The 27,022-nt window shown below is 34.7% G+C and overlaps 4 protein-coding genes and 2 long non-coding RNA genes across 11 annotated transcripts; 3 read left to right on the top strand and 3 right to left on the bottom strand.

Moving 5' to 3' along the window:
• Positions 1 to 3,672: 3,672 nt before the first annotated feature.
• LOC108806912 (uncharacterized) lies at positions 3,673 to 4,886 on the top strand. Of its 3 annotated transcripts, none has more exons than XR_001942613.2 (4): positions 3,673 to 3,716; positions 3,811 to 3,875; positions 3,953 to 4,518; positions 4,713 to 4,886. It is a non-coding gene; the product is annotated as an uncharacterized LOC108806912 (long non-coding RNA). The 3 variants fall into 3 exon arrangements; XR_008935067.1 differs by having other exon boundaries at positions 3,675 to 3,716; positions 3,792 to 3,875; XR_008935066.1 differs by having other exon boundaries at positions 3,675 to 3,716; positions 3,792 to 4,518.
• Positions 4,887 to 4,971: 85 nt separating this feature from the next.
• On the bottom strand, positions 4,972 to 5,913 carry LOC108806910 (60S ribosomal protein L6, mitochondrial). Of its 4 annotated transcripts, none has more exons than XM_056987798.1 (2): positions 5,779 to 5,913; positions 4,972 to 5,475 (listed from the first exon to the last, which is right to left on the bottom strand). In XM_056987798.1, exon 2 carries the CDS (start codon positions 5,435 to 5,437, stop codon positions 5,129 to 5,131), a length of 309 nt encoding a protein of 102 aa, XP_056843778.1. In that variant the 5' UTR covers positions 5,438 to 5,475; positions 5,779 to 5,913; the 3' UTR covers positions 4,972 to 5,128. The 4 variants fall into 4 exon arrangements, with proteins under 4 accessions (XP_056843778.1, XP_056843779.1, XP_018434625.1 ...); XM_056987799.1 differs by having other exon boundaries at positions 4,972 to 5,471; XM_018579123.2 differs by having other exon boundaries at positions 5,788 to 5,913.
• Positions 5,914 to 6,120: 207 nt separating this feature from the next.
• On the top strand, positions 6,121 to 8,190 carry LOC108807045 (elongator complex protein 5). The gene is made up of 9 exons (XM_018579281.2): positions 6,121 to 6,352; positions 6,439 to 6,531; positions 6,617 to 6,765; positions 6,847 to 6,893; positions 6,968 to 7,037; positions 7,123 to 7,349; positions 7,434 to 7,529; positions 7,613 to 7,688; positions 7,796 to 8,190. Exons 1-9 carry the CDS (start codon positions 6,186 to 6,188, stop codon positions 7,996 to 7,998), a joined length of 1,128 nt encoding a protein of 375 aa, XP_018434783.1. The 5' UTR covers positions 6,121 to 6,185; the 3' UTR covers positions 7,999 to 8,190.
• An 821-nt stretch (positions 8,191 to 9,011) lies between these two features.
• On the bottom strand, positions 9,012 to 10,954 carry LOC108813272 (uncharacterized). The gene is made up of 3 exons (XR_001943552.2): positions 10,719 to 10,954; positions 9,316 to 10,627; positions 9,012 to 9,189 (listed from the first exon to the last, which is right to left on the bottom strand). It is a non-coding gene; the product is annotated as an uncharacterized LOC108813272 (long non-coding RNA).
• Positions 10,955 to 11,793: 839 nt separating this feature from the next.
• Positions 11,794 to 14,826, bottom strand: LOC108807412 (proline-rich receptor-like protein kinase PERK4). The gene is made up of 8 exons (XM_018579697.2): positions 13,963 to 14,826; positions 13,346 to 13,891; positions 13,173 to 13,259; positions 12,996 to 13,066; positions 12,840 to 12,916; positions 12,599 to 12,743; positions 12,329 to 12,490; positions 11,794 to 12,248 (listed from the first exon to the last, which is right to left on the bottom strand). Exons 1-8 carry the CDS (start codon positions 14,492 to 14,494, stop codon positions 12,003 to 12,005), a joined length of 1,866 nt encoding a protein of 621 aa, XP_018435199.1. The 5' UTR covers positions 14,495 to 14,826; the 3' UTR covers positions 11,794 to 12,002.
• Positions 14,827 to 24,641: 9,815 nt separating this feature from the next.
• On the top strand, positions 24,642 to 25,469 carry LOC108808167 (uncharacterized). The gene has a single exon (XM_056987107.1). The coding sequence runs from the start codon at positions 24,687 to 24,689 to the stop codon at positions 25,467 to 25,469; it is 783 nt and encodes a 260-aa protein (XP_056843087.1). The 5' UTR covers positions 24,642 to 24,686.
• The last annotated feature ends 1,553 nt before the right edge of the window (positions 25,470 to 27,022 follow it).

Genomic DNA, 27,022 nt, shown 5'->3' with positions numbered 1-27,022 from the left:
ACTATAAAAAAGTTTATCATTCCTAAGCAAGATACAGTAGAATTTGAATGATGAGGTTAAAGATTTCTATATTTAATATTCAATGTCAGTAAATAAGCAGTGATAATGAGAAGTGTATATCTGTAGTTTTAGTGTTGGGAGGTTTGGTCAAAAGAGGCCCACGTGAACGACAGTGTCACGGTCTTCTAAGGATTTGGTCTCTCTCCGATTACGAAGCCCCTCCCCCTTTCACTCATTGCTCTTTTTAATCATCCGACTCAATCTTTCCGCAGACATCTAAACCAATGAAAGAGTTCAAGTGGTTGTATTCTTACAGGAATAAAAATTTGTAGAATTGCGATTTTTCTATTTTTATTATTTATGGTGAACAAAACTTAGTTGAATTAACCGTTCCTTTAAAATTTGAGATCACTATTTGAGCTGAAAAATGTATTTTTTTAGGAAGCAATTAATCCAATAAAAGCTGAAAATGTGACAATATTTTGGAAAGGTCATTATATTAAATTATGTTCAATTAATTTTAGTGATTACAACCATTTGAGCTCAAATATAGCTAATTAGTACTTATATGAATTTCACAGTTGATCAGGAAACAAAAGGTGGAAAACAGTATTGAATTGTAAACCCAATTTAGTTAATTCTAATGACATTTTAAAGTTTTAAGATGAATAGTTTATTATAATATATATTTCTTAATCAAATCCAACTCGAATATGTGACTCATTTGCACACAGTTTTATACTCCCTCCGTTTCATAATAGATGATGTTTTAGAAGGATAATTTTGTTTCAAATTAGATGAAGTTTTGAGATTTTAAGGTTACTTTAATTTTATTGGAAAATGTTCAACCAATTAGATTTCACAGTTTTTTTATTATTGGTTAATTGATTTTAAATTATATCTTTAAAATATTATTTATTAAAAAAAATATAATTTTCTTAATCTTTGTGCACTAAGATAAAACATCAAGTATTATGAAACGGAGGGAGTATCTTTTTGGAAATACCATGTATAACTATAGTAATAGTTATTTAATTTATAAAATCACTGAAATGTCAAGTTATTTGAAGGTATTTGCATATTTCTTATAATTATGTGTATATTTTATGTATTCCAAACTATTTCAATAAAATATAAGAAAATAATCACATTTTTAAGAAAATAACCATGTTCAAATGCTCTAGTTGCACATCTTGAAAATAGCAATATCGAGACTTGTTTGTCGTTTTATAAAAGTGTCATTTTCTACTCTCGGAACTGGAAACTAGAACCAAATACTGAGCCTTGTTTAATATAAAGACTATATATGAGCTTTTGTATGTTAGAAACAAGGAGAATTAGTACTGTTTAAGCTAGGAATGAAAAAAAAAGTGTAAAGATAAAGGGAATTGCGAAGTGAAATTCTTGGCAATGATCAAAAGCAACATCTTGTGTTCTTTCTTTGGCTTGGGGAGCGAGAGATTCAGTTGATCAGTCAAAGAAGCAAACTCTAACTCAAAATATTTTTAAAGCAAAAATCAGAAAGGTACAAAACAACTGGATACACCAAACACTCAATTGCTAATGCTATTTCTTTTTCTTTATTCTCTTTTCCCTATTTTGGGTTATACTTCGTTTGTTCCTCTCCTAAAGCAGATGATGTTTTTGCCAAGATAAGAATAATAGTATATATCAACAAGAAGCCTAGAAAAAAACTTAACTTGAAAGCAAAATGGCTTAGCGTAAGGTGAATATAATTTGTTCTACTGAAATTTGGATGTGTGCATATAAAAGGATAACTCTGTAATATCCTATAGATTTAACAAAAATAATTGTCGCATAATGTTTTCATCCATTTCTCCTTTTCTTGTGGCATACCCCAGAATATGGACTGACATATTATATAATTAAGTAGTCTGAAAATGACATGATCAAATAAAGATCCAAAGAATATCAAAGATTCAATAGAGCTAAAGAGGCAGGCTTTAAGCGAACAAAGAGAATAAAATCAGGATTGTGATTGGTGAGATAGTTGTTTGTTCAAGAAGACTGCGGTATTAGCAGAGATGTACCTCTCTTACTTCTCTCTAACACATGCACTTTGTTTCATGGAACAAGAAACCTAAACTATGATTACTCCAACACTCTAATTGTTTTGTTTTGCCATCAAAATTGACAGATAATTATATTATGTTCTTTCACAAAACAAAACAAAACTAAGCTTTATATTTTGGAGTTGCATTGTTAAAATCTTGAATAGAAGATTAAACTATGTAAGAATTACGAACCTGGACGTTTTAGTTGAAACAATATGAAAATATATAACTCATGTGTACTAAATGTACTACTATATATATATATATATATATATATATATATGTCATCGGCTTAAAACAATCTCATATTGATTCGGTAACTCTGCATCCGTTGTGAAAGACGGTTGTGTCCTGACATTTCGTGCTAGACTATCCGTCCGCAAATTCTTCGTTCGTGATACATGAATGATGTCTAAGTTGAGAAAAACTTTTCGCATGGTCTTAATATTTTCCAAATAACTTGTAAAAACGGATCATTTTTCTGGTTCTAAAACCTTCTTCACCAATTGAGAACAATCCGTTGTAAACATGCCCCGAAACTGACGCAAATTTCTCATACATTTCATTACTCAAATCAGTGCTTCTACTTTTGAATAAAGAAAGGGGAGACTAGCTCTGGCATTTCATTTCTTGCTCCCATCAAACTATTAAATCCTTCTAAAATACTATACCAACTTTCCATGGACTATCTGTAAAGCACCAACGTCCTGCAATTAACGGTAGATTTAAAACTTCTACTTGATGTACCGTCCTATATATATATATATATATATATATATATATATATATATATATATAGTATCCTTGCATGAATCAGTTTGATTAGGGGTGGACCGGATCGAATATCCAGACTTTTGAAAGTATTCGTGATCCAAATTGTTTATTCAATTAATAAGGTATCCGATCCAATTCGATCCATAGCACCCGGATAATAAAATAAAAATAAATAAAAATCCATATATCTAAAATAATATTAAATATTATTTTACTACAAAAAATTTATTTACTTTTTAAAATTCTAATAACTGATATAATAAATTTAATAAATAAAATATTATATATAATATATAATATTTATATAAGATTTATATAAAATTCTTTAAATACATGTATATATACATATAACAGAGCAGATCGAAACGAAACAAATAACGAATCAAATCAAAATTTACATATATTTTGTCCAGTCCTATATTGATACCTTATCCAACATTCAAATAACAAGATAAAGGAAAAACAAAGAGAATGACAGCCAAATAACCAACAACAGCAAAACAAAACAAAACAAAGCAAAGCAAAAGATTAAGAAAACATCCCTCAAAAGGTTCGAGATCCGATTGGGTTCGGCTATCTTTTTCTTTTTATTGTTTAAATATATTTTTATGAGTTTGACCGGTTGACTTCCTAGATAACTTACCGTCCAATTTTATTTCGCATGTCAGCATGTACAGTATATCCTAAGTTTTGAGGCCGAACTCTTAATCTATTGTGCCATTTGTCGTTAATGGAACTACCCACTATAGAATAAGGCCCATTCTTATAACAAATGGGCCTAATATAATTAAAAGAAGGCTCATACAGTCTGTCGCAAATTCCCTTCTCCGTTGTCGCCGGTGGAAGAAAACGTCGACGTCGTGACTGGTAAGAACCTTTCTGGAATCATACATTCGCGTGGATAGTGCTCGAGTCTCATTCTGATTCTAATAATATTTGAAGCTCTGTTCTGAGTTAACAGAAAAATGGGACTGTTATCATTGGCAAAATCAAGAAGAAGGAGAAGGAGATGCGTACTCTCATGGTGTATGTCACATTCACAATCTTGCAACTCTCCTCTGATCTAAATGTACATTTCTCTAACTTAGGTGCTGTGTTTGTAGTGGACTCGATAACTCAGGGAAGACTACTATTATTCTGAAAATAAACGGACAAGACACAAAAGCGTGATCAGTCCTATTCTTGGGTTCAATATCAAAACCATAATTTACCAAAAGCCTGCTCCCTTTTTTTTTTCAAACTGCTTGGAGTTTCATGTTCTTGGTTGAGGAATAGATCATCAAACATGTTATGTGCAATGTGTGTGTGTGTGTAGGTATACATTGAATATATGGGATGTGGGTGGGCAAAAAGACTATTAGATCTTACTGGAGGAACTACTTTGAGCAGACTGATGGGTTGGTTTGGGTCTCAGGAGGCTTGATGATTGCAAGATTGAGCTTGACAATCTCTTGAAGGAAGAGGTGTGAAACTTTGCAATGTGATGCTTGGTTAATGTTTGTGATGAAGATGATGATGATGATGATCCATGTAACAATGGTGGAATGAGTTTTGGATACTGATCTTGGTGGTTTTAATGGCAAAGGCTTGCTGGGTCATCTTTGTTGATACTAGCAAAAAAAACAAGCAGGATATTCAAGGTGCTCTTACACCGGAAGAGATTGGCAAAGTAAGAGTTTAATCTTCGTATATTTGTTTTAGCGTTAAATCTTTCTCTTAGATATGTGTGTTAGGGTTAATCTTTGTCTTTTTGTTTTTAAAAAGGTTTACGTTACTTAGTTTCAGTGAGGAATAGTGGGTTAAGTGAGATATGTTTGCGTTGTACTTTGTGCAAAACTGAGTTTTAGCGCTTTGCTTGTGCAGGTGTTAAACTTAGAATCCATGGATAAAGCAGGCACTGGAAGATCGTGGGTTGCAGCGCATACACAGGTGAAGGTTTGTTAGAAGGATTCGATTGGTTGCTTCAAGACATTGCCTCACATGCTCAACTAGTCTCTATGTTCCTCAACTACCTAAGATTCACCTTCGCAGACACATCAAATTCCAGATCGAGCCTGGCCATTTATTACCACATAGTGTAAACAATGATTCTAAAAACATACATCAAAGTTTCAAGACAAAATCTTCTAATCTTGTTTGATAAAAACTGACTTAACCTCAAAATGATGTTTCATACATCAGAGTAAAAAACTTATTATAACAAGCAAATCCCAAGTCTTAACACCCAAGTTCTCCGCAAACCAAAATGCAAAAGAAGCATAGAGAAAGAAAAAGAAAGATTATTTCGACTTCTTTCCAACCTTCTTCTTGACGACTTCGTCGATGTACATGATGCCTTTTCCCTTGTAAACTTCAGGAGGTTTGCAACTCCTGACTGTGGCAGCAAACTGATGCACCCTGTCCTTGTCGATCCCGGTGCAGCAAACCACATTGTTCTTGAAACAGAAGACACGAACAGCCGGAGGAACCGCGAGTTCGACTTCGTGACTGTAACCCAGCTTAAGGTATAAGAAACGGCCTGCCTCCTCAGCTCTGGCTTTGTATCCAACTCCAACAATCTTCAAGAACCTAAAGAACTTGGCTTCCATCTTCCCGTGTTTTTCTGCTTGCCACAAGAGTTACCTGTCTAAAAGAGACAGAGTCTCTTAACTTGTCTTAAGAGCCAAAAGGGGTGCTTAATGCTTAGAATCAAATCTAATATACATAACAAGGCAGCAACTTTCGTCTCACTCACACAAGGAACAGTACCTAAAGTACGTGGAAACAAGCGATGAGCTGCTAACCAGGAAATACGTCGAACACTTTCCGTGCAATATTAAGAAAAGAGTACAAATGCAAAACAAACCCCACACATCTATTTCTGCCCCGCCCCAATCAAACCGATATCAAAATCAAAATGAGAAAATAGCGGAGATCCATGTAGACGAACAATAAGTACCAGCGAAATGAAAAGAGGACTAATGTGACGGTGCTTGTTGTTCGCCGGCGGATCCAGACCACTACCCAACTTCTCCGGCCTTTAAAACCTTCTTTTGATTTCGTTGAGCAGCAAATAAAATGGTGAAGAAACAACACGTTGTTTTCTTTGACATCGAGTGCTTAAGAAAGCCCATTGGGCTACCTATAAAGCGCCTAAAAGCCTATTTTGGTTGACGTTTGTTTAGGCGTCCGAAAAGGCACGTTGTTATATTTCACTTTCAATGCTTAATAAGCCCATTGGGCTATCTCACAAAACGCAAAAGCCTTTTAGTATCGATGCTTGGTTGCTCCCTCCCTCCCTCGCCGCTCTCTTCTCATTAGCTTTTGAAGTTCTCTTGACCGGAGAGAGTCTCAGCAATGGCGGATTCGATATTCAGAAAGCTAAGAGACGGTGGAGAAGAAGGAGAGCTCGCGCCAGCTCTCACCATAGAGGAAACTGTAGCTTCACCTTTCGCACTCGATGTCTCCTGCTATCTCCTCGCAAATCTATCTTCATCAATCCTGGCCGGAAAGTCGAAGTCGGAGTTAGTACATCCTCGAAAGCACCATTCCTGCTTAAATTCAATCTCTTTTGCTTCATTATCATGAAATCGTCGTTGTGCTAATGCAGGGGCCTCGTGCTGATCACATTCTCTCGGAGCCCTTCGTTCTATTTGCAGTTCTTGAAGCAAAAAGGAATCTTTGTCTCTTCATCCTCTAAATGGTGATTTTTTTATTTGGTTTCCTTTAGGTACTATCTGTTTGATACTTGTTTAAGGCTGTCTAATAATTGGTTTTTGGATTTGAAGGATTCGTGTTTTGGATTGTTACACTGATCCACTAGGCTGGATTGATCAACCTTCCACTGGTGTTACTGAAGGTTCAAGTTTAGTTAAGCTACACAAGTGTGTTACTGACTTGAAGAGACTTTTCTCTTCAATCATTGATGCAGGAAGAGGTTGTTCTTTTACTTTTTTTGAATCTTTTCTTTTCAATTTAATGGACTATATGAGACTAAAGTTGATTCCTTTTGCTGTAGTGATGGTTGGGGATGGGAAGACACGTTTCACTGTTGCTATAGATTCGGTAATAAAATTCTCTCTTTGGAGTTTTAGACATGAGATTTATTGATGATATATTTGGTTAAAACTCTTAATCAGGTGAATGAACTGCTGAGACATTCATCCATGCCATTAGTTTCTGGTCTTTTAACAGATCTTCGAAGCCACGGTATATTCACATTCTTTGCTACTTTAACCTGAGCACCATTTTATTAGCTTTTATTCCATTCTTAGGTTGAACTTTGTTGGTGCAGAACAAGTTTCCAGTTTGTTTTGGTCATTAAACACTGACCTTCACCAAGAGAAGGTCACTAATGCGCTTGAATATATATCCACCATGAAAGCCAACTTAGAGCCTTTGTGTCCATCTTCCCATGGGAAAAGGAATGCTTTGGAAAACCTCTTCCTGGTTCATCAAGATTTTGGTAAAGGACGGTTCCATGTCCGCTTTAAGCTTAGAAAGGGACGTGTCAGAGTAATGGTGAGTTTCCCTCTTGCTCCATTCTCTATGCCCTATATGAGTATCGTATTGAGTTAACAACCCTTGTAACGCTTTGCCTTACAGTCTGAAGAGTATCATGTTGATCAAATGGGCATAAACTTTTCACCCATTTCCTCTGCTGAATCTGTTATTGCAACCACCAAAAGCCTTTTGCCTAAGGCAAGTTATTTTGCTTTCCTTCTTAGTCTCTGATCTCTTTGTTAAGTTGTATGGTCTCAGGTTACTTGTTCGTCTTTGTTCAGGTTCATTTCAATCTACAGTTGTCTGAGAAAGAACGAGTTGAGAAAGAAAAAGTTGTGCTTCCTTTTGAGCACCAAGGTGAGTTAGTACATCACATATGGTAGTAAAGTCAAGATAATTTTAAGCTCATTAGTGTCTGAGATCCTGTGGATAATTTTTTTTTTCAATGTGGTTATGTTCTTCAGATCATGGAAAATCGACAGAGATTTATGATGGGCGGAGAACTCTTGCGGACGGCAAGACTGAGGCAACACCATTACTGTCTTCAGGAGAGTTGCAGACCGATGCGGTTTCATCTGGTAAAGGTGGAGAGATTATATATTTCAGAGATTCAGACGATGAGCATCCTGATTCTGATGAGGACCCTGATGATGATCTGGACATTTAAGTAAGAACCAGAGAGTGAGTGTGTGTGCTACACTACAGTTTTGGTTTTGGCAAGCCACTTTGGATTATAATCGTTGGGATCTTAATTGTTAGATTTATCAAACTATGTACACTAGATAGAAGATTTGTAACAACTCAAGGATTTTTCATTGTGTTATTGTTGCATTATCAACACAAATTTAGTTTAGATGCATCTGAATTTAATAGAAATCATCCTGTACATAAGTTCAGTTGCAATGGTAAGGGTTTCATAATTCAGTTTGAGAAGTGAATCTAATTTCAAAAATTTGTCGAGTTCACAATTATAAAAAGTTTTTTTTCGACTAAGATGATTTATATTGATTGAGAAGAAAGTTTACACAAACAAAGCCATATATATCTACACAAATAAAACTACCACAACAGTGGATGGCTGATTCTCTAACGCACCATCATCATGTGAGCGAACACATCAAAGCTTAAAACTCCATCGGCGTTAAGATCAAAAGCTTTGATCATGACGATGCAATCATCAGTTGTTCTTGACTCACCAAGCTTCATCAGCATCATATTCAAGCTTCTTGGAGTAATGCAGTCTTCTCCTTCAGCTATATACATTCTAAACTCATCATCATTCCCTTTGATTAACTGAGCAAACTCCTCAAAATCTAACATCCCATCTCCATCTCAGACGGTTTAACCGCTTCAGCTTTCTTCATTAGAAAGTTGCTCATCCAAGTTGAAACTCTTCTTAAGCTCTTCTGCAGAGATTGTACCGACTCTGTTTGCATCCATGTAGTGAATAATATAGATAACGGAGATTGAGTGTTCATCAAGAGGACAAAAAGTTAACAAGACTGCTACAAGTTTTCTTCCTTTCTGATGTAAGAGTTGAATGAGCATATGATATGGTCTGCATGGTTTCTCTCTCTCTACATATATATATAGCTGTTTCGAGTTTCTAAGAACAGAATGGGACGCATCTCTATGGTCAATTTGTGGGCATCAAATAGTTGGCACCATGTGGTTAGAGTAGAAGAGAAATTTTATCTATTAGAATCACATTAAGCAGAACCATAGACAGTGAATTGTTTGCAGCAGAACGGTAGAGAAAAAAACACAAAAACACAACGTCCTAATGCTCCATCGGGTTTCTCTCCATCATAGCGAGAGATAAATTGAAGCGCTAGGCAAGCTGTTCAGAAAAGCAGCGCTGTAACAAAGTGAATGGTCAAAAGTGAGATGCATATTCGATTTTAATCGAGTTCATTACTTTCACGGCAAACAATTTAAAAGTAACAAGCAATAACGCAAATCTGGATGGAGTCGAACCACCAACCTCTCAACTTCAAAAGAAGAAGAGCGCTCTACCATTTTGAGCTTACAGATTTATATCACAAGATCCATTTTCAAAATGAGCCAAAGAGAGTATCAATCTTAATATTTAGTAGCAACTTCCCTACAAAATAAGCGACTTTACTTGAAGAGAGGAACATTCACTACAATCTGTAATAAACAAATTAGCAACCTCAAAAATAAAATTGTATACACAATGCTGCAATTAATCATTGGGACAGAAACTTCAACTGTATTGCCAGGACATAATACGAACTGTTACAGAAGATTGTCTAATAACATACCCAATAATGGACTAAAGTTAACATCATAAACATTCTTTCAAAATTAAATAAATAGATATAGATTACAAAATTTAAGAATTACAACAATGGCATACATTTGCTTGATAATACCTCTGTTTTCAATAAACCGTTTATGAGATCGAGGAACATCAAAAGTTTTACTCGCCCACAACAACCTGCATATATCACTGGCTCCGAACTTCCTAAACACACAAATTCTGAATTATGGTGCAAACAAAATTAAACAATTCAAGAATCAAACATCTCCAACAAGATATAACGTTGATATAACGTGTACAGTAGAAAATTGAGGTAATGTTCTGAAATAAAATTAAGGTAAATTTACACAATCTAATAATTTGGATTGTAGGTTTCAATGACTTTCCAAGCGTCTCATAAAAAAGCACTTCTAAAAAAATGGATTTGAGATACAATAAGAACGACAAATCACGGCTGTTGTAGTATTCTTGCACTGAAAGTATCAGGTTATATTTCTGGTATGGTTGTGTGGTTTGCGATATAATTGACAGAAATTAAAAAATGTAAATCAGTATACTTACGGGTGCCAACTTGGGTTCATGAAGAGATATGAGGGCCACAGCTCCAGGTTGATAAGCTAGCTTTCAACTACTTGGTGTTTCATGATGGTCTCTTTGTGTTTCGGTGCATAATAAATAAATAGAGGGTGAGAAAGCAGAGAGCAAGACACGCACACAAGGAGAGGAGAACCCGGGATAAAAAAAATCACCCGTGCGAACTCCTCTCCCAACCACAAAACTTTTTTTTTATTAAGGATCAGTTTTTGACCTGCCATGCAAGCGCACCTGACATGGCAAAGGTCGGATGACAAAAGATGCAATTCAACATCTTCTACATCCTAATTTTTTTTTAACTTAACCCACACATGAACAACCCTTCGCGTCCGTCATGACTCCGTTTCAGCCTCAAAAGCGCTTTAACGCAACCGATTCACATCTTAGAAACCTTCACGAAAAGATTCCAGCCGCAGATCTGATTCTCCAGAATAAAGAAACGTGATCAGAAACTAAATTCGAGGAAACAAACAAAATAAAAACATAAGGTCACATGAGAGAAGATTCACCTGTAGAGGAAGCATAGCTTTCATGAGATCTGCGTCAGATCTGCCGATGCGATACCTCAAAACGGTTAAATCGCTGAAAAATCAACACCGATGTGTAGAACATAAGGCTCTCTATTACACAGAAGCTATAATGAAAAGATTCATTCGCCATAGAAGCGAGATCTGGAGGAATCGATGACAAAAAAGTCTAGATGAGCGCAAGAGAGGAGGCGGCTATTGTGATAACCCTAGGTTTCAACCCTTTCCTATTTATATTAAAAGGGTTGGAATGATGGACGGTTGTGATTAAATTATTAGATAACATATCAACGGTTTTAAAGCGGCCTCGTGGAACGTTGCGTGCCTTTCGGGTCATTATTAAAGCGAGGCGGTTTAGTATTGGACGGCTACAATGCGTTGTTTTGACGCGTCTTTTTAATTTGGATTATTGTGGGCCGTGGGCTTCAACGGCAATAATACTTATTCCGTGTTTTTAAAATTGGATGGAACCGGAAAATTTTGGGTCACAGTTCAATGGTTCAATATGATTTGATCGGATCAAACCTGGTACAATAATTTTTGTTAGTATATAAATTTTAAAATAATGTTATATAAATAATCTTTAAATAAAAGCATCTTATATACAGTATGTTCAATATAGTTTGATCGGATCAAACCTGGTACAATAATTATTGTTAGTATATAAATTTTAAAATAATGTTATATAAATAACATTTTTGATCAAAAAAGTTATATAAATAACATTTAAACAAAAAAAGATTATTATATTAAACTTGGTTTTTCGAAGTTTTTAGTTAACATGAATGTAATATATGTCAATAAATTTTAAAGATTAAGACATGTGTCGAAAATATAATAAAAACTCTTTTGTCTAAAAATATTTTTTTTGTATTATGGAGATAACACTCAGAAGCACCAAAATTATTTTCTTGGCAGAGAAAAAAACATCAATGAATCCAAATATTTTATAAACAGACTACTATAGAGAAATATTTAGCTGAGATAAAATAAGGTGTTGTTAATATGAAGAAACACATGACTCATGAAATCATTGGAGTGATTGAGAGTTTAGAACTAAGTTGTAGAAATATCAGTGTCCAATCTAATTTCATAAGTGTCTCATGGGTTTGCTTACACATGCAGAAAAATCTGAACGTAACAATGACATTGCTTTTTTAGCTTACATGGCTTTATTCTTTAAACCTTAAAATCCCTCAAGAATCCTTTCTTTCATTAATCTTACCATGAAATGTCGATTCATCTCTGGTTGTTACAAAAGAGATATCATTTAGGAGCAGCAGGACTTTTAGTCTCTCGGGAATCAGTGCTAGATGATCCTTCACCACCTTCACTGCTTTGGAACTCTTGGCTCGACAAAGCTATATGTCTGAATTTCTTCATGTCTGCATTGTAAGATGTCTGACTATAATCCGAGCTTGTTCCAGATGTCCCGTAAACGTTGCTATTTCCAGGCTTCACACCTTCGTTTAGAGCATCCAGTGACATTTCTCCTTCCAATGCTCTTACAATCTTAATAAACATAAACAAAACATTACACAAACATGTTACTATACAAAAAATTGATTTGTTGGGTTGCTATTTTGATTCACCTGGCTCATCTTTGGACGTTTACGTCCAGAATGGCGAATACTAGCAGCAGCACAAGTAACCATTCGAGCCATTTCTTGAGGGTTGTAGTTTCCTTCAAGCCTTGCATCTGCAAGCTCATTAAAGTTTCCATCTTCTAGTGCACGAGCCATTATAGGACGAGCCTATATTTTAATTAAATGCAATCATTAGCAACAAAAATAAAAAAGGCAAAAAATATACACAACTATTTGTTAGTAAAAAGACCGTGGAAATATAAAGATATATAATACCCAATCGACTAAAGTGTCATCCATGGTGCTGGTACTATCAACCGGTCGTTTCCCAGTGATTAGTTCCAATAACATAACACCGTATGAGAAAACATCTGATTTCTCTGTTAATTTGCCACTTGATGCATACTCTGGTGCTAGATATCTACACATGTTTGTGTAAAGAATCAACTTGGTCACACTATAATGGTTATGTTTCTTAAGTGACGAGTAAGATTTTATCTAGTAAAAGAAAACTTACCCGAAAGTTCCCATCACACGAGTAGAGACATGAGTATAGTTATCAGAAGTTAACTTAGCCAATCCAAAATCAGCCACCTAAAAAGACAAATGCTATCAGTGTTAGCAATGTTGTATCAACATAAACCAAAGAGGAATGCAGCCACTAATTTATCACCATTGCATCAAAGTTGAAGTCCAAGAGAATGTTTGCTGACTTGATGTCACGGTGAATGATCCGAGGATGACCTGCGACAATTTATTAGCCATAAAGAAATTACTAGTTAGAGACAGAGCTTTCTCTGTTTTGTAACATTGGTTAAGAAATAAAATTTGGTGAAATGTTGAAACTTACAGTCTTCATGAAGGTAAGCGAGTCCTTTCCCAGAACCTAAGGCGATCCGCATCCTGGTGGAGAAATCCATTACTGGAAGATTCTTTCCTGCAATAACAACAACAAAATTTACAACTTTCTTGGATATATAGACACTAGAAAAAAACATTGTGTTATAAACTAAACTGTCTTACCATGAAGATGATACTCCAAAGTATTATTAGGAACAAATTCATAAACTAGCATTCTCTGTGCATCAGCTATGCAATATCCAACCAAAGAAACAAGATATCTATGATGCACACGGCTAATGATATCAACCTCAGCTTGAAACTCTCTTTCTCCTTGTCCGCTACCCGATTTTAAGCTCTTAACTGCGACTTCTTTACCGCTAGGTAACACCCCTTTATGGACATACCCGAAACCTCCCTGTCCCAAAAGGTTAGAATCGGCAAACCCTCCTGTTGCGGCCGCGAGCTCTTGGTAAGTAAAAGTGCTTTTGTTAAATCCAAGGGCTAGAGTAGGCGGAGGAGGAGGTAAAACAGGGCGTGCTGGTCCCGAGTACAAGGAGGAAGCATCTCCACTTGTAGGCATCTGCTGAGGAGGAGGCGGTGATGGTCCACCGCCTCTCCAACTATTTGGAGGTTGTTGGTTTTGGCCTTGTGAATTTAGATGCCAATTTGGGTAGTTCTGTGAAGAATTGTTGTTGGTGTTGTTTCCATAGTATTGATATTGATTTCCTGAGACAATATGAAAGTTGTAAAAACTTTTGATACAATAACAAATGTGTATATATATATAAATGGTTTACCTTTCATATATTCAGCGTCGAAGGAATCTTTTCTCTTCTTTTTGCGTCTAAGACACACAATAATTAGCACGATCATCAGTAGTCCAGCTCCAACTAGTACACCTATTATGATCGCCGTATTCGTATTATTTCCTCCTCCTCCACCACTATCTCCACCACCCCCGCTAGAAGGAGAATTATCCGAGCGAGATCCCCCATTGTTTCCAGACGGTGAGGATCTGCTGCCACTATTATCTCCACTCCTAGAAGGAGGGGAGCCACGTGACGGTGGAGACTCATTGCCGCCGCCATTTCCGCCATTTCCTCCACCGCCTTGTGATGCAGGAGAAGGAGGAGAGTTATTGCTAGAACTGTGAGGAGAAGGAGCTTGTGGAGCTGGTGGAGAGGTGGAATCAGGAGGTGGAGATGATGAGTCTCCTTGAGTAGGAGAAGGAGGAGACGGTGGAGTCGAGGAGGTTGAATTGGAATCCGACGGTGGAGATGGAGAAGAGCTTGAATTTGGCGGAGGAGATGATTCAGGGGAAGAAGCCATCAGAGAAGAAGAAGAAGAAAATGATGAAACCTCAGAAATAAAAATTATCTGCTTTCTCTCCCTTAATCACTCAAATTGTCTAAAAACAACAAAAAAACAAAACATTGACAAAATTTGGACATGGTTTTTTTTGTCTTATTGTGTTCGTTGGATAACTAACAACTAACAACAAACAAGATAATGTTAAACTTGAGAGATTTAATACAAAATTAGCAAGACATTGCCTTAAAGGAAGAGATTAGGGAGGGGGGGGGGGGAGAGAGAAAAATAGAGAGATAGAGAATTTTGGTAAGAAAAAGAAAGGAGATTTGCTCTGTCTTCATCCCGACAAGCATGCCTCTTCTCTCTCAGTCTCTGTCTTAATAACAGTTTGGTTAGTTAGCTAGTTGCTTTGGTCTTATTTTCCTCATTTTGGCGCCGTGATACTAGGAGTTGAGGATTTTGATTTAATTCCACATAACGTCATGCACTATTTTTACTTTTCGTTGGATGATCTCAATTTTGATTATGGTCGTTCTTTTCATTTGGTTTTGACAACTCTAGAGAATCTTTAAGAAAGTTGGTGTGTGTTTTTTTGTTACCGAAAATAGAGAAACCCTTACATTTGCTCTTGCTCACAATATTTTTAAAACACTCTTTTTTTTTTTGCTTTCAACTTTAAACTTTGATCTACAATAGTCTTTACTAATAAAAAACAATTCCAAAACTAAATGAATTTTCTATCTAAAACATAACAATTTGTGGCTTCTTTCCCAAGTTTAAATATTTATGTTTATAGATATATACATGTGTGTAATAAACAACAATTAAGTGACTTTTGATCAATAATATAAAATATTTATTAAGTAATATTAAAAAAAAATATTTTGTTATTAATTAATTTTTGTGTTTTCAGATTTTATAATCATCTTATAAAGGTGTAGAATCAGGCTCGTACCTACAGCCGAACAACCAAAACAAAAATTTTACTGATCCAAACCAAATCCAACACACAAAAGAGGCCTAAAAGTAAGAAAAGCCTGACATAAAGACAAAACCTTAACCACCACCATATTCGGAGAGAAATCTTCACTATAAAAAGCTCTAGAAAGGATAGCACCACCCATATACAAATCATCTTCTCAGCCCCTAACAGAAAAAATGGACCACCGCGTGAAAATAATTGTTACGTCAGGCACAGAAAGTCGCCAACAAACCACCATTACTAGATTTGAAAAAAAAAACTGATGAAATCTACTACGGTAGAAGAAAAGGGATTGAACTTACTCCATGTTAGTGAAAATGGAGTTTGAAGAATTGAATACCAACAAAGGAAGAGAAGACATTAGGAAAACTCCGAAGTGAAGCAAATCCACTGTCTCCAAACATCGACGACCCAAAAGTGACATCCGGCGAGTTTCCACCACAGCATATATCCCACCGCCTTACACGTGCGATTTCAAAACCACTGCAACAGGACCACACGAAGCATCAACCCCCATATCCAAGGACCAGCAGTGACAAGAACCACCGTAATATTTGAAATTTTATCAAGTAAAATTATTTAGCTGTGGAAAGAACCACCGTAATATTTAAAATTTATCAAGACAGTTTATTATAATTTTTTTATTTTAAAATTCATGTTTGAAAACATGGAAACGCAACAGATTTTGCAAAATCAAAATCAATAGGCGAGAGGGGAACATGACAAATCAGATCAATTCAGTTAAATTGGTGTGCTGTTTAAAAACCGTATTAGGGGTAGAATAAAAAATGTGAGAGTATAGTTAACAAAACCGCATAACTCATTGGTTTATCCAGATTGAGTCAAAATATGAAAATGTTTATTTTTGATTGAAAACACATGTTTAATATATTTTCTACAATGTTGATGCTAAATATAGTTGATTACGTGATGAAACCGCCGAAAGTTTGAGAGAAAGCAATGGCAGCCACAAAAAGGCATGTGAAAAAGATAACCACAAATTACTGTGAAAAAGATAACCACAAATTACTATTTTGTCTATATTTAGTAGAAATGAATAAAATGTCACTAACCGCATGTAACAAGATTCTGCTTGTCATTTTCTTAGTTAACAATGTAGCATTATCCACTTCAATTGTTGTCATATGCTTAATTAACAATGTAGCATTATCCACTTTAATTATGAAAAATCATTGTACATTTATGAAATCATAAGTATATATATATATTGATATAAGATATTAAAATATTAAAATATCCATAAAAGTCCTCGATTGATAGTTTTTCATTTATGTTTTACTGCTTTAACACTACGCCCTACCCAATCTCAGATACAAATCACCTATCACATTTCCAAACAAGAATCAAATCTAATTGCATAGAACACACAAAAATAAACTGTTAATCTGATTTTATCTTTTTAGTAACTGATGGTGACGGAGGAAAAGAAAGTGGAGAAGAAACGGTGGGAGGAGGTCCAGAAATTACCATGGGAGGTAGAGGAAAAGAAGAGATGATGGAAGGTGAGGAGACAACATGTGTCGATGGTGGTGGAGGAAAAATGATGGCAGCAATATAACAATATGTGGTAGTGGTGATTTTGATCTTATAACTAGGATAAAAAACATAATACACATTTTATTATATTTCTATTTTTTTAAGTCTATAATAGAATATTACACATAAAAAAATTGTTCACTTATTTGATTTTTTATAGTAATTGATGGTCACAAAGAAGGAGTAGGAGGAAAAATGATGGAGTTAATAAAACAATATGTGTTGGTGATGATTCGAATGTTACAAGTGGAATAACATCAAATATACATATCATATTATATTTCTATGCAATTTTTTTTCTAAATGACTTGTAGTCGTCTGCAAATGACACACAAATATATATGTTCGCCCAACATATTTTTTAAACGAGAAGAGAGGATCTTGGGGAGAAATTTTTGTAACACCAACCTTCTGAGATTTTCGCGTAATATTTGTCAAGATGTGCATGCGCATCAGCTGTTACGGAAAGTAGATCTTCTTTATTGCTTTAAACACATGTCTCACCTCACTATTTATCGATAGTTTTTCATATTGAAAGCTAGCAAAACATCTCCAAAAATAAGTTCAAGAGTGTTTCAAAGTATTTGTAATTCGTAGTATATTATTTCATCTTTTTCCTTTAACTCTCTTTTATTTAATCACTAGGGTCGGCCCGCCCTACGGGCGGGATGTGAACTATAAAATAATTTCAACGGCTAATATACAAATTAAAAACATTAAGATCTGGATACTGAAATTTTAGGCATGTATATCCGGATCCGGACCAGTTATATATTTTTAAAATATTTAAACATAATTATATCTATATATGTATACTATAAATATTTAGTTTAAAATGTCTATTTTTATTTTGTTTAACATTTAATATATACTTATTTTAATGTGATGTGTTCTAATTTTTATTTGATGTATATGTTGTGAGACCATACTATTATAATTATTATTTATATTTTTTGTTGTGGGTTTTTAGTTTGATGAAAACATAATTTTATTACAATTGACCAATTTTCCTATACAGTATAGTTTTATTTTAGAAATGAGAATATCCAAATATGTTTTATTTGTTTATTTATATTTGATCTAACTTGTATTGTCAATGTTTTTCCCTTTTATATCATCTATATCATTCACAATGTGTAATTATAAAGATTTATACATCATATAAGTTTTTTTATTCTTCTTCATCTATTCCTATTCTTAGAAGAAATAAGATTAATCTTCTATGTCATTTGATTGGATTTTGTAAGTTATTCTATAACAGTGATTTATATTTATATTAAAGTTTATTAATATTTTTAAAAGCATTAATACATATAGAACTTATAGAAATTTCATTTGCGAAAACATAGTTAAAATATAATATATATTTTTAAATTACTTTTGTTTGTATTTATAATCATACATTTGCAAGTTAAACTATAACCATAAAATAAATAATTATATTCCACAAACGGATTATGAGCCTCACAAAATTTGGAGTATTTTAAAGCTGGAAAAGAAAAAGAAAAATTGGAGTATCTTATATATTTGATAATATATCCAAGGTTTGAGAATACCCATAAGCGTATGGACATTGTATAGTCAGAAAGCTTGAAGTTGTGGTTGCTCCGAGTAATGCCAATGGTCGCTGGCCTCACCTGCTCGCCGATGAATAGCTTGCTAACCCCACAAGACGCTGCCTTTTTCAGAGAGATGAAGAGATCGCGATCTCCGGAAGATTATAGATTTTGCCGGAAACGGCGCATCGAAGATTTATATATATAAGGATCTAGCAGACGAAGAGCGCAATAGGTTGATTCGTAGTGGGATGGAGAATAAAGACGATTTAAGATTAAACCACAAACACCGTTACAGAATCTAGAAAGTCTCAGCGCCAAATGAAAACAGACGAAGAACACGAAGGAGAACATCTGTTTAGTGATTCCGTAGAACAGTGTCGATGGGCCTAGTGCCGAAAAGCATTTTATTTGCGCTGGACGAAGCCCACTGCAAAGCCCATTTCGAGAGAACAAAGTTTAAGTGATACGGTGCGTATCTGATGTGTCAACTCGTGAGACTTCTAATTTATGACGTGGACGCTGATGTGTCAGCAGGAGAGATTCAACTCTCTTTTATATATATAGATTTATATCAATCCGGCTATCCGTCTCCTACAGTCTTGACTTTTTAATAGCTTTGTCCCTAAGCTTAAATAGGTTTGAATTTCAAAACGTTTGTATAAAACTATTTCTTCAAGGATTTTTTTAACATTTTATATATAGAAATGGTTTTTACGATTTACTTTAAGAACTTTTGTGAAACGTTTCTGAAAGTTCCTTAAACGTTATAATCATTAGTTTTCAGAAAGGCTTTCATAAGCGAGTTTGTGAAACAATATAAAAGCCTACATAAATGGTTTCTTCGTAAGTTTTTGAATTTGTTTTGTAAAATGTGTTCAAGCTTCTATTTATAATATTTGGCGATTGGAAACGCTTTTTAGTTATCTTCTAACAAACACATAAATTATATCGATTTAAACAATTATTTTTCTTAAAGCCTTTTGTCAAAAAAAAAAAGAAAACAATTATTTTTCTTAAAAATAATATGTTATTCATTGTTGGTCTACTAATCTAGTTCACGCTTTCGTTGACAGATGAATACCGATAACACCAACAGATTCCACTCAACGCTGCTCAAGTCCAAACGGATATAATAGTAACAAATGTTGAAACAGCAACAACTAACATTGTAAGAGGTACTAATGACAATAAAACCACATGCATTGGTATTTATCAAGTGAGTTCAAATGAAGCCACCACAAGTGCTCCGGTTACAAACCCAAATCTTCCGGCTTTATCTGCTGTAGTCACTGCAGGATTGATACCAGACAAATTTGATGGCAAATTCTTCAAAACATAGCAGAAGAATTATTTTTTCTTCCTCACAACATGGAAGCTGGAAAATTCATCAAGAAAGACAAATCCCTTATGTTTCATGTGATTGATGATGTTCACACTTTTGGGAGTGTTGAGATATTAGCACAACTTGACTTCCTCTCCAAAGGATGGATTTCATCGTCTTATTGACCCATTGTACCGAATATACCGTGATATTCCTACAGAGAAATAGCTCTGAAGGTCCATGAAAAAAATACAAAAGTGAGAACGCTGACTGCCAGAAGTTTTTGGTTGCAAAGCTCCTTAACTTCAAAACAGTGGATTTAAAACCCATCATAGATCAAATTGAAGCTTTGCAGATTTTGTGCCATGAAATTGATGTTGAATGAATGTCCATTTGCGAGTCATTCACAACAATTTGCTTCATTGAAAAGTTCCCTCCCCCAGCAGTGGCTAACATTCAAGAACTACCTGAAACACAAAAAGAAGAAAATGAGTTTTGAAGACTTCATCATGAAGCTTCAGATGAAATCCATGAATCGAAATGCTGACAAACTCATCATTGAAGAGCGTAATATCAACATGGCCGAGTTGAAAGACAAAGGAAAGGCAAAGGCTAACTATTCTGCTAATCCTTCCAAAAAAATGTATCCTTGAGGGTTTCTGGAATAAACTTCAAAAAAAACATTGAGACAAATGTAGAAAAATTCAATGGGAAATGTCATTACTACAACAAAATTGGACATAAGTCTGATGTGTGCCGCATTAAGATCAAAGATGAGAAGGCTTAATTCAATCTCGCTGAGGAAGACCTTTGTGCAGTGGTGACTGAGGTCAGTATGGTTGAAAACAATAACCCTAAAGAACAGTAATATATATGATATAGTATCTAACACCCACGTTTGTACCGATACATCAATGTTCATCACCTATAAGAAAATCAAAACTAAGGATCAGATGTTCATGGGGAATACATTAGTCTCCAAGATTAAAGGTCGTGGAAAAGTAATTCTGAAGATGATATGTATATATATGGATATGAAGTCGCTTTGTAGAACATTAAACACATGTATGACATGAAGAAACACCTGTTTTCAGAACCTTGCTAAAAATGGATTCACCATGACATTTGAAATTGACAAGCTCTAGAGAAGAATATTGTTTAATTAAGGTGTATGTTTAAAATGGACTGGTCAAGATAAATGTAGTAATAATCCTTATGTAAGTTCTAATTCCAAATATTTCAATGATATTCATATCAGGAAATGATTTAAAAATAAAAACTTGGGTTGGGCAAAGTAAGTGTAATACCCCGATTTTCCAAAATATATAATAATAATAAATAATAATAAATAAAGAAATAATCCTGAAATCTCCATTTATTACTTCACATAAATAATCTCAAATCTCCATTAATCCAATAAATAGCATTAAATCCAAATAGTATAATAAATCTCAAAATCTCGGTAAAGCACAAAACCGGATATCTGGAATAGAAATAAAGAAAACGCCCAAAAGCACCAATCTGAAAGCAATCACTCATGTCCGTCAGGCTCACCTGAAAGAGAAAAGAAAGAGGGATGAGCAACAGGGGAGTCACTCAGTGAGGTATGGGATGCTAACCCGCAAACCACAGACTCAGCACATAGCACTACGACTATGTAGGAATAGCTCTTAGCATGAACAGACAAGATGCCTAGCACATCACACAAAACAAATAATACGCTGATGGTACATAGCTAGTCCACACACCCTGCGTTCTCCTCATATGGATATACGATATCATAATATGCGTCGATAGTCCAGACATCTCTGGACCCCCGCACTCCACCAATATGCGTCGATATGCAAACGTCTCTGCACCCCGCACCACACAATATACGTCGCTAGCTCAGACGTCTATGGGCCCCCGTACTCATCCACTATGCGTCGCTAGCTCAGATGTCTCTGTGCCCCCGCACTCTATACGTCGCTAGCTCAGATTTCTCTGGGCCCCCGTACTCATATGCGTCGCTAGCCCAAATCACTCTGGGCCCCCGCACTCACCACATAGTCCCTACTATATAACTACAAATATACTTATATATAACAGTCTTTAACATCAATCATTTCATACAATCATTGAATCCTCTATTATCCTATTTCCAGTTTAACAATCAAAATAATAATAAGCAACTAAGACTTTCAAACAGACTCGATTCACAAAGACGGATCATGTTTCGAAACTAGACTTTCAATAATAATAGTACTAAACTAGCTCAGGATTTAACGGAAAAGCCCTCACCTTAGCAACTGGCCGGAAAGAACAACGGAAGATGGTCAACTGAGATCAACTGCAACACGAGGATTAACGACTTAGGCTCAGAGTCTCATGAATAAAGTTTCCCGAAATAGAAACTTTCCTAAAATAGTAACTTTCCTAAAATAGAAACTGCCTAAAATAGAAACTTCTCTAAATGGATTCTTATAACTAGAAATATGAAAGCGGCATACTTACTAGAAAAACCCACCGGAAGTTCGCCCAGAAATCCCGCCGGAAGCTCGCCCAAAAATCTCGCCGGAAGCTCGCCGGAAATCTCACCGGAAAATTGACTAGTGACTGGTTGTTGAATAATTTAACAACAACTTGTCACGCGCAAATAAATACTTTGACTTGATGAGAATAAAGAGAAGAAGAGGAGTCTATTATATAGGAGAAGGAAAGAGAGGTACGATGCTCAAACTTCCAATATGGAACAAAAATAAAAAGAAATGGGTTTTCATTAAAATAAAATAAATGGGTCTTACTCCTAAGATCCGGGTCGTTACAGTAAGTTTGGTGGTTGAGAAAGAAGCAGAAAATTCTCACCAAGGTGATCATAGAATCGAAGTTTTTTCTTCGAAACGTTATCACTAACAACTTCTTTTTCCTAGTTAGTGTTTGGTGGGCTAAGTTAACATTTAAATTAGGGGTGGGTGTTTCGGTTATTTTATCAGTTCGGTTCGGCTTCAGTTCGGTTTGGTTAATTCGGTTCAATGATTTATCCAACCAAAGTAAACCATAATTAGTTCGGTTTGGATCGGTTTCGGTTCGGTTTGAATTCAGTTCGATTTTATTTCGATTTGGTTTTAAAAGACAAACGCATGTTCATAAAATCACCATGTTGGCGACTATGGAAAACTAAATTATGTTAACTAAATCCAATTTAAACCGAATCAAAATACTTTAAAAAATACAAAATATTTATAAGAGCACAATCAAATTAAAGTTAACTATAGTACATAGAAAATTAAAAAAAAACATTGTTCATAATGTCTTTTAAAAATAAACTATGTAAACTAAATCTAATATAAAACTGAAACAAAAACCTTAATAAATTACAAAAGGTTTATAAGAACACAATCAAACAAAAAATTATCCAAAATAAATAGAAAGTAAAAAAAATCTTTAAGAAAGTTAATAAAGTTAACAATGATTTTAGTCTTAGGATTTTAGTATATTGTTTATTGCTAGTATGTTTAATTCAATAATAAAAAAGCACATTGGCTATGAGTTCGGTTTAGTTTGGTTCGGTTTAATCGGTTTCGGTTTTGGTCGGTTTCGGTTCGGTTGGTTCGGGTTGGGAAAATCTTAAACCTAACTATTTGATAATAGACTTTGGTTCGGTTCGAATCGATTGCGGTTTGGTTGGTTTGGTTCGGTTCGGTTTTTTTTTCCACCCCTAATTTAAATTAGCAAAATCCAGCTTGATTTTAATTTTATTCATTAGCTCATTCTAATTTGATTACTATTGTATGAATATAATTAATTTTTGGATTTTATAGTTCAGATAATTTTAAATAATAACAATTAAAATTAAAAATATATACACATTCATTTGAATTTAGTAAATAATATGTTAAATAATTTTTTTCATCATGTTAAATAATAGATTTATATTTATTATATTTTGATAAATTAAATTACTTAGGGAACATAAACCATTATACAAGAAATATGTCAAACAAAAAATTAATAATATGTTTTAATTATTTTCTCATATAAAAAATATATAAAATTGTTATAAATTTACACAATGTAAAACACCAGATTGTTAATAATATGTTTAACCGTTTTATCCTATAAACAAAATATACAAACTTTTAGGTCATATATAAAATTTAATGAACAAAAATATTTTGTGGACTATATAATGGTGATTATATCATTATAATTATATATATGTTATATATTAAATAATTTTAAAGAAATACCACTATATTTTTTTCACAGAATCACCACTATATATACCACAAAAAGTAAAGATGGATAAGGAAACGTCAATCACCCACCGAATGTATATCCATCTAAAGTAAATAACATTAAAATGTTAACACAGAAAATCTAGATTTTTATATCACCTACCTTCTGGACTAACTACCGAATCTACAACAAATCAACTTTTTTACTGTATCCATATATTATCATAAAAATAGAGACATTTTTGGAAAACTAAATAAGAAATTAGGGATTTTTATATTTCTTATAAGTAATATAATTCAAAAATAATTAATTTAGAGTAGATTATTTTCCTTTCATATTTTAGAACTAAATTTTCTTATGAACCTTTTTATCTTATTTTTATTAATGGAGGCTTTATAAAAGGATGCATAAGCAACCGATGTGAAATACTATCTATCTTTCAAAATGTCTTCAAGCCCAAACATATTCAGCACTTATGGTGATGATACTACAAACTATCATGGTTTTGTTCCCAACTTCAGGAATCATAATTCCAAAAGTACCGCTCGATCAATTTTCACTACCTCTGATCACATGAACGATAGAGGTTTATTCTCTTCGTCTCCTTCTTTTTCTTGCTACCAAAATTCACATGTCTCTTCATCTTCTCTTGAATTCAACAATTCATATATGAATTATCATATGAGGAGAGACAGTGATTGTGTTCTGGGTGCTAATTGTTTTCCTATTACAAACAATCCTCAATATTCTCAAGTCTCTTTCACCCAAACAATTACAAATAGGTTTTCTGCTATTTTTCCTAGCAATCAAATTTACAATATCCAAAATGATATTGCATGTGTCCAACATGACATGGATTTCAAAAACAATATGTGGAACCGTTCTACACTCTATCCTCCAACATTTCTTGATAAAAACTGTGGGATCTTGAACCCTAAACCTGTTAATGTCATTCCTCACGAAGACTCTCCTTATCGGCAGCATCTGGACATGTTTTCTTCGTCATCAAAGCACAACCATGACCTACATGTTCTCCAAGAAGGTCAATCGTCAAGGAAAAGCCCTAAACCAGCCAAATCTCATGAAACAACTAATGATTATTACAGTTCTGATGAAGACGGGAGAAGTGAAGATGTTCAATATGATGGTCGAACACATAGTTTGACATATAAAAAATATGGTCCATATACATGTCCCAAGTGCAACGGTGTGTTTGACACTTCACAGAAATTTGCTGCACATATGACATCTCACTACAAGAATGAGACAAACAAAGAAAGAGATGAGAGGTATCGTGCAAGGATTAAAAAAAAATATCGCAAACTAAGAAACAATATTCATGGTGGATATCTATGAAGATCAAACTGGAGGCGTCAGAGTAAGTGACAGTGAAGCTTTCAAACATCTTCTGATGGTAAAGAAAGGTCATGTTTAGGAGTTCGTTTGTTTAGTGTATTCCCAACTTATTTAATTTATCTAAATAAAATGATTGTTTATCTTTCTTAGCTTTTCATTATCTATGCTGTGAATATGGTTGAGTGTCCGTATTTAGGTGAATAAGTGTTATCTTCTTGCGTTGCTAAAAAAAAAAACTGTTATCTTCTTGCTCTTTTTTTGGCATCAAAAGGTTATTCTATTACTCAAACTTGAAGTGATCTGGATAACCAGACCGGAATAGAACAACCAAGTAGCATAACGATCGATGAAAAGTACGAGCAGTTCTAGCTAATGAATCAGCTATGACATTTTCAGTTCTTGGTACGTAGCAGATCTTGAAGTCCGAATAGCACATCTTGATCGTTTTAATCATCTCCAATTCAGTTGAGAAGCTTGGCCAAGCTTGCGGTTCCATTAGCATCGCAATCAGGTCTTTACAGTCTATTCCAAATCTCTGACAATCATAATGTTGCAGCATTGTTTTTATCGCCCATTTCAAAGCTTTCCAATTCCGAGTGTAGAGCTGATTCCCTTCTCCTCAAGTTCCTTGTCCCCATCAACTGGATCTTCTCCCTGCTATCTTTCCAAACCATCTATCATGCATATATCACCCAAGCTTAGGACTTGAGGTTCTTGAATAACTTGAAGCGTATTCATATTCTCCTTAGCATTATGCCAATCTTGGCATTCGCTCTCTGCATGCCTAACTAGCTCACCCGTATCCCTGTCTATTCCCCTGAATAACTTATCATTACGAGCTTTCCATATATACCAGATAATCCATGGATATGAATCCCTATCATCTTCTAGTTCCAATATGCTATTTTTCCTCCAAAACAAATAATCCATATTATTGTATATGCTTGTAGAAGGAAAAATCTGAGGGCTGGATGGTGTTGATGACAGTGCCCATGTTTGAAGAACTGGTGGGCATTCAAAGATTGCATGGGTAGCAGTCTCTTCTGGCTCTCCACATCTTGGACAGTAGTTGTCACATCTCATGTTTCTTCGTACTAGATTTCTTATTACCGCTACCTGTCATGTGATTAGTTGCCATAAAAGATGGCGAATCTTTTGTGGAGCACTCACCTTCCAAGCAAAGGCTTGGAGTTTAGTAATACTGGGTTTCAGAACTTGTCTTTCTTCTTCTTCCTTCATAATGTTTGTAGCTACCCAATATCCAGATTTTACTGTGTATTGCCCATTTTTGGTATAGTTCCAGCAAAACGTGTCTGGTCGGTGAGTTGGGCTTATGGCCATACTCTGAATACTTGGTATGTCCTCATGATGAACATATTGTTCAAGCATTTGAAGATCCCACTCTTTCGTCTGGAAATTAATGAGGCTACTAACTGTCATTCCAGGGTGTACCACTGGGGCATTAGCACGAGCCGGTCGTGCTGGCACTGATGGGATCCATGGATCTTGCCATACTTTAATCTCATACCCTGAATGTACTTTGTTCCTGACCC

Source organism: Raphanus sativus, chromosome 6 (genome assembly GCF_000801105.2).
Source record: "Raphanus sativus cultivar WK10039 chromosome 6, ASM80110v3, whole genome shotgun sequence".
Lineage (NCBI taxonomy): Eukaryota > Viridiplantae > Streptophyta > Magnoliopsida > Brassicales > Brassicaceae > Raphanus > Raphanus sativus.
The sequence above is the reverse complement of the archived record's forward strand: the minus strand, read 5'-3'. Positions and strand labels throughout refer to the sequence as shown.